This window comes from Ambystoma mexicanum, chromosome 9 (genome assembly GCF_040938575.1).
Source record: "Ambystoma mexicanum isolate Mex_15411 chromosome 9, UKY_AmexF1_1, whole genome shotgun sequence".
NCBI classification, from domain to species: domain Eukaryota; kingdom Metazoa; phylum Chordata; class Amphibia; order Caudata; family Ambystomatidae; genus Ambystoma; species Ambystoma mexicanum.
In genome coordinates this window covers 65,320,544-65,332,579 of record NC_090931.1, presented here as the reverse complement: position 1 = coordinate 65,332,579, position 12,036 = coordinate 65,320,544, and the positions used below count along the sequence as shown (strand labels likewise).

The following is a 12,036-nucleotide window of genomic DNA, read 5'->3' as shown; positions in this document are numbered from 1 at the left end:
GGGAAACTGGTGGCATTGTGTGGTTCCCTTGTTGACCAGCATAGGAGTGAGATTGGAAACTAGTGGCACTGTGTCGTTCCCTTGTTGACCAGCATAGGAGTGAGACAGGAAACTGGTGGCATTGTGTGGTTCCCTCATTGACCAGCAAAGGAGTGAGACGGGAAACTGGTGGCATTGTGTGGTTCCCTCGTTGACCAGCATAGGAGTGAGACGGGAAACTGGTGGCATTGTGTGGTTCCCTTGTTGACCAGCATAAGAGTGAGACGGGAAGCTGGTGGCATTGTGTGGTTCCCTTGTTGACCAGCATAGGAGTGAGATGGGAAACTGGTGGCATTGTGTTGTTCCATTGTTGACCAGCATAGGAGTGAGATAGGAAACTGGTGGGATTGTGTGGTTCCCTAGTTGACCAGCATAGGAGTGAGACGGGAAACTGGTGGCATTGGGTGGTTCCCTCGTTGACCAGCATAGGAGTGAGACGGGAAACTGGTGGCATTGTGTGGGTTCCCTTGTTGACCAGCATGCTCACATGAGAGACTGAAGCTCTAATGGGGGTGTTTAGGAGGGAAGGTAATATAGAAAGAACAGCCTTGCAGGGGCAGGTTGGGGATTAAAGTGAGTGGGTGTCCGTCTAGCTGGCTGCCCACAAAGCCTACAGTGCTGGTAGAGGAGCCTCGCTGCAGGTGGCCACCATGCTCCTGCGTCACCGATGAAGACGAGGGACCTTTTCCTGTCCACAATTTAGTTTTTTAAAAATGTCTGATGTTTTTCTACCAACATTTTTTCCCTGAAATTTCGTTTTTTGTCTTTGTTTTGGGCAACAGCAAAAAAAGAAATTTCGGGGGAAATCGAAATTCGTGCAAACCGAAAAAATACCAAAACATGCGGTGGAGCAGGGGGAAAAATGTCCGGCTGGTTAAACAAAATTAGTGTCGAATTTCATAAATTTACTTTCACAAGCACTAATTTCACCCACAACTATTTGGGGCACTTTTTCCTGCCCCCTACACTTATTGTTGAGTTTGTGAACAAAGGCTTGTGAGAAGTCATCCATTTGCAGGACCTGTAGCCTGCCGCTGGGATGCGCTCACTGCTTCACCATCGCGTGTGTGGAGGGCCCCAGGACTGAGGATGAGAGTAAAATAAATAAATAAATGAACAAAACATAGCAGGCTCCCCTTTCTTGTTTGGAAGGTTAAGGGGCCGTGAATGCTGTAGAAAACCGAGCAAGATAATGTTTGGAGGGTCCACACCCCACAGCTTCACGGGGGACGTTGCTGCCAGTGCTGGGTTTTGAGAATAGGAAAAGGCGATTACGTTTCATCGCGACAGGTCTGTGAATTAACCCCTTAATGGACCATCCCGGATACTCCATGGCATTTCTCTCAGGCTGTAAGAATCAGAACAGTACTTGATGGTTATCCTTTGGGGGTTAGAATCAGAAAGATTGGGTGCAGATGAAAACACAAATAAAAATACATACACACAAGATGCAGGCCACGTGGCCACCTCCTCTCTGGATAAAGGTGCCCCCCTAGAAAAGGATGGGGGCCACTCACACAGTACTGATGACAGGTGGGCTTTTCTGTTCTCCACCAGGCCTGCCCAGACCTGGAGCTGGCAAACAAGGGTGAAGAGCAACGGGAGGAGGGGCCACATCACATTCCAGTGGTGGTCTCCTGGGTACTGCGCGGGTGGGGCGAATGTGATGGTGTCCCGGGGTACTGCGCGGGTGGGGCGAATGTGATGGTATCCCGGGGTACTGCGCGGGTGGGGTGAATGTGATGGTCTCCCGGGGTACTGCGCGGGTGGGGCGAATGTGATGGTCTCCCGGGGTACTGCGCGGGTGGGGCGAATGTGATGGTCTCCCGGGGTACTGCGCGGGTGGGGTGAATGTGATGGTCTCCCGGGGTACTGCGCGGGTGGGGCGAATGTGATGGTCTCCCGGGGTACTGCGCGGGTGGGGTGAATGTGATGGTCTCACGGGGTACTGCGCGGGTGGGGTGAATGTGATGGTCTCCCGGGGTACTGCGCGGGTGGGGTGAATGTGATGGTCTCCCGGGGTACTGCGCGGGTGGGGCGAATGTGATGGTCTCCCGGGGTACTGCGCGGGTGGAGCGAATGTGATGGTCTCCCGGGGTACTGCGCGGGTGGGGTGAATGTGATGGTGTCCCGGGGTACTGCGCGGGTGGGGCGAATGTGATGGTCTCCCGGGGTACTGCGTGGGTGGAGCGAATGTGATGGTCTCCCGGGGTACTGCGCGGGTGGGGTGAATGTGATGGTCTCCCGGGGTACTGCGCGGGTGGGGCGAATGTGATGGTGTCCCGGGGTACTGCGCGGGTGGGGTGAATGTGATGGTCTCCCGGGGTACTGCGCGGGTGGGGCGAATGTGATGGTGTCCCGGGGTACTGCGCGGGTGGGGCGAATGTGATGGTGTCCCGGGGTACTGCGCGGGTGGGGCGAATGTGATGGTCTCCCGGGGTACTGCGCGGGTGGGGTGAATGTGATGGTCTCCTGGGGTACTGCGCGGGTGGGGCGAATGGCGGGCGTGGGTCCGTAAGGGAGGAACCAAGACCACTCTCTGCTTCAAGTAGGGGGTCACGGCAGCAGAGGCTAAGATGGGCCTTGTGTATGCAGTGAGCCCCCCCCCCTCCCACCAGCTCTGGGATGAGGAGGAAGCCTGCTAAAGGCACCCCAGAAGCCGGGGAGATGGGGGCAGGGGGGCTTAGGGATGCTGCCCGTCACAGCCAGGGAACTACAAACTCTAGATGCTAAATAACGAATATCCCAAAGGAGAAAGCTGGAGTTCAGGTGCCGCCTCCAGGTGGCATTAGGACCCAGCAGAGTAGATGGTGGCATGACTGTGGGGGCGTGTGGATATGTATTTCTACAAGAGCCTCACTAAACCTTCCTGCGGAGATATCTCCGGTTACACTATGCCAGGGTGACAGTACTTGGCACAGAGAGGTCTCCCTGGAGCGAGTGCCCACCTGCCAGGGCCATGGCCTTCATCTCTGTGGGCTCACTTGGGTTGCGCTGCAGTTTCCGCTTGGAGACAGACGTGGACGAGGACGACTTGCCCAGGTTGAAGAAGGCGCGCCAGCTGCCCACGGGCGACTTCTTCAGCTTGCCGGACGGCCTTTTCCTGCAGAAGAAGGAGGAGGAGGAAGCATGGTCAAAGGGTGGCAGTGCCAGGCCTACACGGCTTTTCTCTACAGCAATCAGCTGCCCACTGCAGACCACAGACCTAAGAAAAGCCCAAAGTGGCACCATGAAAGTATCAGACTATTGGGGGTCACAGCGGGACCACTCACAGGGCTGTCGCATCATTTCTGGGGACACAGATTCCTCACCGACATCAGACAAGAGACAACGTCTTTCTATTAATGTCTCAGCACAGACCAATGACAGCCCTCACAGTACAGACGCATTTGCAAGCTTCATGTTCTGCAATTCCCCGCCCCCACCACCCTCCCACAAATACACTCCCTTCAATGCACCAACGCCTTCACAGAATGAGAGACTTTCTGGGGAACTTCAAATGCACACCCGTGGCCATCAATCGCTGGTACGAGGACTTCAGCCACCGGCCTTATGATGGAATGCTCAAGACCATTAGTCACCGGCCTTCACCAGCCTTATGATGGAATGCTCAAGACCATTAGTCACCGGCCTTCACCCGCCTTATGATGGAATGCTCAAGGACACCAGTCACCGGCCTTCACCAGCCTTATGATGGAATGCCCAAGACCAATAGTCACCAGTCTCATGATGGAATGCCCAAGGACACCAGTCACCGGACTTCATCAGCCTTATGATGGAATGCTCAAGACCATTAGTCACCGGCCTTCACCAGCCTTATGATGGAATGCTCAAGACCATTAGTCACCGGCCTTCACCCGCCTTATGATGGAATGCTCAAGACCATTAGTCACCAGCCTTATGATGGAATGCCCAAGGACACCAGTCACCCGCCTTCACCAGCCTTATGATGGAATGCCCAAGACCAATAGTCACCAGTCTCATGATGGAATGCCCAAGGACATCAGTCACCGGCCTTCACCAGCCTTATGATGGAATGCTCAAGATCATTAGTCACCGGCCTTCACCCACCTTATGATGGAATGCCCAAGACCAATAGTCACCGGCCTTCACCAGCCTTATGATGGAATTCCCAACACCAATAGTCACCAGTCTCATGATGGAATGCCCAAGGACACCCGCCTTCACCAGCCTTATGATGGAATGCCCAAGATCAATAGTCACCAGTCTCATGATGGAATGCCCAAGGACATTAGTCTCCGGCCTTCACCCGCCTTATGATGGAATGCTCAAGACCATTAGTCACTGGTCTTCACCCGCCTTATGATGGAATGCTCAAGACCAATAGTTACCAGCCTCATGATGGAATGCCCAGGACCATTTGTCACCGGCCTTCACCAGTCTTATGATGGAATGCCCAAGACCAATAGTCACCACATCTCATGATGGAATGCCCAAGGACATCAGTCAGCGTCTTCACCCGCCTTATGATGGAATGCTCAAGACCAATAGTCACCACATCTCATGATGGAATGCCCAAGGACATCACAAGGCATCAGTCACCGGCCTTCACCAGCCTTATGATGGAATGCTCAAGACCATCAGTCACCGGCCTTCACCAGCCTTATGATGGAATGCTCAAGACCATTAGTCACCAGCCTTATGATGGAATGCTCAAGACCATTAGTCACTAGACTGATGATGAAATGCTCAAGACCATCAGTCACTGGCCTTCACCAGCCTTACGATGGAATGCTCAAGACCATTAGTGACCGGCCTTCACCAGCATTAAGATGGAATGCCCAAGACCATTAGTCACCACATCTCATGATGGAATGCCCAAGGACATCAGTCACCGTCTTCACCAGCCTTATGATGGAATGCTCAAGACCATTAGTCACTAGACTGATGATGAAATGCTCAAGACCATCAGTCACTGGCCTTCACCAGCCTTACGATGGAATGCTCAAGACCATTAGTGACCGGCCTTCACCAGCATTAAGATGGAATGCCCAAGACCATTAGTCACTAGTCTCATGATGGAATGCCCAGGACTATCAGTCACTGGCCTTCACCAGCCTTACGATGGAATGCTCAAGACCATTAGTGACCGGCCTTCACCAGCCTTATGATGGAATTCCCAACACCAATAGTCACCAGTCTCATGATGGAATGCCCAAGGACACCCGCCTTCACCAGCCTTATGATGGAATGCCCAAGATCAATAGTCACCAGTCTCATGATGGAATGCCCAAGGACATTAGTCTCCGGCCTTCACCCGCCTTATGATGGAATGCTCAAGACCATTAGTCACTGGTCTTCACCCGCCTTATGATGGAATGCTCAAGACCAATAGTTACCAGCCTCATGATGGAATGCCCAGGACCATTTGTCACCGGCCTTCACCAGTCTTATGATGGAATGCCCAAGACCAATAGTCACCACATCTCATGATGGAATGCCCAAGGACATCAGTCAGCGTCTTCACCCGCCTTATGATGGAATGCTCAAGACCAATAGTCACCACATCTCATGATGGAATGCCCAAGGACATCACAAGGCATCAGTCACCGGCCTTCACCAGCCTTATGATGGAATGCTCAAGACCATCAGTCACCAGCCTTCACCAGCCTTATGATGGAATGCTCAAGACCATTAGTCACCAGCCTTATGATGGAATGCTCAAGACCATTAGTCACTAGACTGATGATGAAATGCTCAAGACCATCAGTCACTGGCCTTCACCAGCCTTACGATGGAATGCTCAAGACCATTAGTGACCGGCCTTCACCAGCATTAAGATGGAATGCCCAAGACCATTAGTCACCACATCTCATGATGGAATGCCCAAGGACATCAGTCACCGTCTTCACCAGCCTTATGATGGAATGCTCAAGACCATTAGTCACTAGACTGATGATGAAATGCTCAAGACCATCAGTCACTGGCCTTCACCAGCCTTACGATGGAATGCTCAAGACCATTAGTGACCGGCCTTCACCAGCATTAAGATGGAATGCCCAAGACCATTAGTCACTAGTCTCATGATGGAATGCCCAAAACTATCAGTCACCGGCCTTCACCAGCCTTATGATGGAATGTTCAAGACCATTAGTCACTGGCCTTCATCAGCCTTATGATGGAATGCTCAAGACCATTAGTCACCATCAGTCACCGGCCTTCACCAGCCTTATGATGGAATGCTCAATACCATTAGTCACCAGACTGATGATGGAATGCCCAAGGACATCAGTTACCGGCCTTCACCAGCCTTATGATGGAATGCTCAAGACCATTAGTCACCAGACTGATGATGGAATGCCCAAGGTCATCAGTCACCAGCCTTATGATGGAAAGCCCAAGACCAATAGTCACCAGTCTCATGATGGAATGACCAAGGACATCAGTCACCGGCCTTCACCAGCCTTATGATGGAATGCTCAAGACCATTAGTCACAAGTTTCATGATGGAATGCCCAAGGACATCAGTCACCGGCCTTCACCAGCCTTATGATGGAATGCTCAAGACCATTAGTCACCGGCCTTCACCCGCCTTATGATGGAATGCTCAAGACCATTAGTCACCAGTCACCAGCCTCATGACGGAATGCCCAAGGACATCAGTCACCGGCCTTCACCAGCCTTATGATGGAATGCCCAAGACCATTAGTCACAAGTCTCATGATGGAATTCCAAAAGACATCAGTCACCAGCCTTCACCAGCCTTATGATGGAATGCCCAAGACCATTAGTCACAAGTCTCATGATGGAATTCCAAAAGACATCAGTCACCAGCCTTCACCAGCCTTATGATGGAATGCCCAAGACCATTAGTCACCAGCCTTATGATGGAATGCTCAATACCATTAGTCACCAGACTGATGATGGAATTCCCAAGGACATCAGTCACCGGCCTTCACCAGCCTTATGATGGAATGCCCAAGACCACTAGTCACCAGTCTGATGATGGACCAGTCTGATGATGGAATGCCCAAGGACACCAGTCATCGCCCTTCACCAGCCTTATGATGGAATGCGCAAGACCATTATTCAACAGATTGATGATGGCAATTCCCAAGGACATCTGTCACCGGCCTTCACCAGCCTCATGATGGAATGCCCAAGACCGACATTGACCGGCCTGAAGATGGATTGTCGAAGGCCATCAATCACGGGCCCGATGATGGAATGTCCAAGACAGACAGTCACCGGCCTGATGGTGGAATGTCGTGTAGAAATACCACCAAGTCCTCAGATGGCATTCCACCAGAAGGGCAGTCGAGAGCGCCAAGACAACGTGGAACACTCCAAGGATAATGGCTTCCCTCCTATTCATCTACACTCAAACCACTTCAAATACAGCCCTTCTCTGCAGTTCCAAATAGCATGGCAGCCCCTCAAGGGTGTCTCAGCAACTAGAACTTTTAGGTTCAACAACCAAAATCGGTTGCCGATAAAGTGCTTTGCACGTGTCGATATGGAGGGGGTTGGTTTTTCTCCTTTTTTGGTGCCACAGCCATCGCGCTCACGTTACCCCTCTTCCCTGCCCTGTGTATACTCTTGCATAGCTTCCTGTGGGTGGGAGGAGCAGGGCCACGCAAGCAGGGCTATCATGGACTCTGAACCTGGAAGCCTAAGCCCAAGGGATATGGTTATAGCGTAACTTTCCCCACCCGGAATGGAAGCCTACACTTACCAGCATGCAACGCGGCACTATGTATTAAGATCTTCTGGATGAGTTGCATGCAACCACTTTTTACACCACAGACTAACACTTGTGTATAATGTAAGCACTGGTGCCTTTAGTACCATTGGCCCACGCTAGGAATCATTTGAATTCCTCACTGGCTAGAACCGATTGCTTTAGTAACATTCGAGCAGATAAACGGTTGCCCTCACTCCCATAACTCATGAATACGCTCACCATGTACTGACTGTGCCCACATTACAGAACACTTGGGTACTGTGAGAATCTTTACCAGCTCTCTCTCTTCTAGATTAAAGGCATGCAAAATATCGGGCTTTGACCGGCTTCGAAGAGTGCTCACATCCATTTTACAGCTTTTGATAACCTTGTTGCTATGACAACACGCGGTAATGCAGTCATTTTTTATCCTGTTTATTTACATCCGATATTTGGGCTGTAGATTTATCATGTAGTACAGTGTGATCGCACAGCCTTAAATGGTAAATAGAGTGTACAGTGACTGGCGTCTAGCACGTCCCGACCGTGGCGGCTGGGCTCTAGACACGCCCTTGGGTGTGCCGAGCCCAGGCGTCTCTAGCGGACGCCATGGCAGCCGTATAAAGTAACTGGCGTCTAGCACGTCCCGACCGTGGCGGCTGGGCTCTAGACACCCCCTTGGGTTAGCTGAGCCCAGGCATCTCTAGCGGACGCCATGGCAGCCGTATAAAGTAACTGGCGTCTAGCACGTCCCGACCGTGGCGGCTGGGCTCTAGACACCCCCTTGGGTTAGCTGAGCCCAGGCATCTCTAGCGGACGCCATGGCAGCCGTATAAAGTAACTGGCGTCTAGCACGTCCCGACCGTGGCGGCTGGGCTCTAGACACGCCCTTGGGTTAGCTGAGCCCAGGCATCTCTAGCGGACGCCATGGCAGCCGTATAAAGTAACTGGCGTCTAGCACGTCCCGACCGTGGCGGCTGAGCTCTAGACACCCCCTTGGGTTAGCTGAGCCCAGGCATCTCTAGCGGACGCCATGGCAGCCGTATAAAGTAACTGGCGTCTAGCACGTCCCGACCGTGGCGGCTGGGCTCTAGACACGCCCTTGGGTTAGCTGAGCCCAGGCATCTCTAGCGGACGCCATGGCAGCCGTATAAAGTAACTGGCGTCTAGCACGTCCCGACCGTGGCGGCTGGGCTCTAGACACGCCCTTGGGTTAGCTGAGCCCAGGCATCTCTAGCGGACGCCATGGCAGCCGTATAAAGTAACTGGCGTCTAGCACGTCCCGACCGTGGCGGCTGGGCTCTAGACACCCCCTTGGGTTAGCTGAGCCCAGGCATCTCTAGCGGACGCCGTGGCAGCCGTATAAAGTAACTGGCGTCTAGCACGTCCCGACCGTGGCGGCTGGGATCTAGACACGCCCTTGGGTGAGCCGAGCCCAGGCGTCTCTAGCGGACGCCATGGCATCCTTATAAAAACAGCTGTTAGAGCGCTGCATGCGTGCTTTACACTGTGATCCAGTTCTGAAACCAAGTACACGGTAAGTTTGGCGCTCGAGTAATACATTAGTTCATAATATCAACACAAACACACTAGATAGCGGCACATTAAACGTCTCCATTTTGTTTATATTCTCAGCACATTCCAGTTGGAAACCCAGACAGTTAAGCAACTCCAGTCACATAGCGCAAGTTTCCTACGCGCACATGTGAATAAGTACGTTTTCACTGTTTTCATTGACAGTTACCAAGTGAAACAATTGATTAATGCACAGTCCAGAGAGCTCACTATGTATGACCCTCTAGAACGCGCACAGGTTCATACGATTCCACACGTTGTGGACTTCTTTAATAAGGTACTGTTACATGCATGTTCGCAAACAGAAAGCACTTGAATGCTATTAATAAGGATCTGATCATCTCAATGATGCCTTTTCTCTTTTGATCTCTTTTTGCACATCGCAACACTTCACATTGATCCATGGTATGTGTGCATTTGATGAAATTGTGATTTACATCTTGTCCAAATTTTGTGACAATATCCAGACTACTGATATGTTGTTTTCTTTTCAAATCTCATTGTAATGCAATTTGCTAATCATTTTCTTTAATGAATTCGTTTGTTTTTAGATTAACTGTATGATAGAGAGTACATCCCTGATGAAGGAGCACAAATGCTCTGCAATGCATTGGCAATAAGTATCTCGACTATATAAACTTAGCCTATTTGGCTTCTTCTTCCATTTTTTACTAGCACGTGACAATCTAATGACGTTTTTTCACATCAGATAACTTTGAGTTGAAGTTTATGGTGAACTGATAGCACACGAAGAACATGGAAGACTGCCTAAGATTGCATTAATTATCATTCTGTTTATAGTAACCTCGGGTGAGGAACTACATGAGAGTGACTGTTTAGTTGTGTGTTTTTCACCCGGCTTCTTTTTGGTTGCGATTACATTTAGCTCAGGTGTCTCTGGGCTTTGCACAGTCTGCTCCTGTGAGATTATACTGAACCGCCACCAGATTGTGGAGTTTTGCAGCATTTGTGATTTTTTTTCTATTTAACGCAATAACTTTGGGTGGTGCCCACCTTTTCCGCATTTTGTGCCCACCTTTTCCTTTATTTTCCCCATCCAGAATGGAAGCCTACAATTACCAGCATGCAATGCGGCATAGTGCCCCTGATGCTGAATCACCATGGACTCTGCCGTGAACACCCCGCTGACTGCCAGCCAGGCCCGGCTGAAGATGTGTGGGGGCCCAATCCAATGTGATGTTGGGGGCTCCCTGCTTAGAGCGCAAATGGCCTGAGACACCCGTGGGGCGCATACATTACAATGGTGACAAAGTTAAGGTTAAGAGCCGCCGATTATCATGAGAAAGCCAGCCAGCCAGCATGGGGCTTTTACACTAAATGCCTACTCAAAAGCTGTACATCATTCTTTCTCAGCAAGGGGCAAGGGGCTGAGGTGGAGGAACCAGTGTTAGAAGGCAATGAGGTGAACACACTTCTGTATATCCAGTGGGAAGAGAAAACACTGCTTGTAAAGCGAGCACTGCAAAGCACACACTTGAAGCCCCAAAACGAAAATAGAGGAATGAATATATTGATGTGTTACTGGTCTTCTGACTGGCAACAAGGGGGCAGTTGCTGGGGCCTCCGCAGAGGCCCCTTCCGGTTGAAAAGGTTGAAAGGCCCCAACACCGTCCCTGCTGCCAGCACCCAGGATATGGTACAGCAGCGGGATGCACTCTTCTGCGCCGTATTCTGGAAAACCACAGGCTCTCTTCACCCACTCTGTTCCAAACCCTATTCCATGCCATCTCCAGATTAAACAAAAAAAATGTGCCCATCTACAAAACTTGCCTTTCATTTGAAAATACAGCCAGCACCCACCTTAGACCCTTAAGCAGAACATCCGGAGAGTTAAAGAAGCCCCATCCTCCATCGCCCCCTGCTGGTTATGGTTTCAGCGCTCCTGACCTGCTAGGACAACGGTGAAGGTCCCCTGTCGGGGTCTGTCCTGACACGTTTTATTCTCACTCACGGTCACGCTCTCGCCTACAACACCAAGACTTACACAACATGCTCTGGCGGTTCTTATTGAGGGTTCTATATACATCATAAGTCTGCGCCACTAAGACGCACTGTTCTTTTTAAATATGTGTACTGCACCAGAAGCGTGTATATTGGCACACCATAAATATCCATCACCTAGTACATTTCCAAAATAAAATATACAACAATTCAACGCAAGTCTGCAGGCCACTGTGTATCGCCTCGCAGAGAAATAATAGAATATGTCCTCGAAAGGTTAACGCAGTCCTGCGTGAGTTTCCTGCGCAGTCCTGCGTGAGTTTCCTGCGCAGTCCTGCGTGGGTTTCGTGCGCAGTCCTGCGTGGGTTTCGTGCGCAGTCCTGCGTGGGTTTCCTGCGCAGTCCTGCGTGGGTTTCCTGCGCAGTCCTGCGCGGGTTTCCTGCGCAGTCCTGCGCGAGTTTCCTGCGCAGTCCTGCGTGGGTTTCCTGCGCAGTCCTGCGTGAGTTTCCTGCGCAGTCCTGCGTGGGTTTCCTGCGCAGTCAGCTGCGGGTGCTCTGGTGGGCGTGTCTCTCTGCGTGAGAGTGCTCATTAGGGGACGTTCAGTGGAGTGCAGAGAGGATTATCTTGCTCCATCGGATGAGTGATCTCCCCTGGCACATGGCTCCCAACCCCAGGCAGAGTCTCACCAACATGTCCCACACACTGGCTTTAAGCCAAAACGATTGCTTTGGAGAACAGCTAGAAGGGAGATGCGATGTGAAGAGGGACACACCGCT

The 12,036-nt window shown here is 51.3% G+C and overlaps 1 protein-coding gene across 14 annotated transcripts in view; it reads right to left on the bottom strand.

The window, feature by feature from the left end:
• The window catches only part of ARHGAP32 (Rho GTPase activating protein 32), a 1,621,198-nt gene that overhangs the window by 19,471 nt on the left and 1,589,691 nt on the right, over positions 1-12,036 (bottom strand). For 13 of the 14 annotated variants that reach the window (XM_069614162.1, XM_069614164.1, XM_069614161.1 and 10 more), the window contains one exon: positions 2,988-3,142. In XM_069614162.1, the coding sequence (XP_069470263.1) occupies positions 2,988-3,142 (155 nt within the window). The remainder of the gene's footprint in view (positions 1-2,987; positions 3,143-12,036) is intronic. The other variant, XM_069614157.1, reaches the window with a different exon arrangement.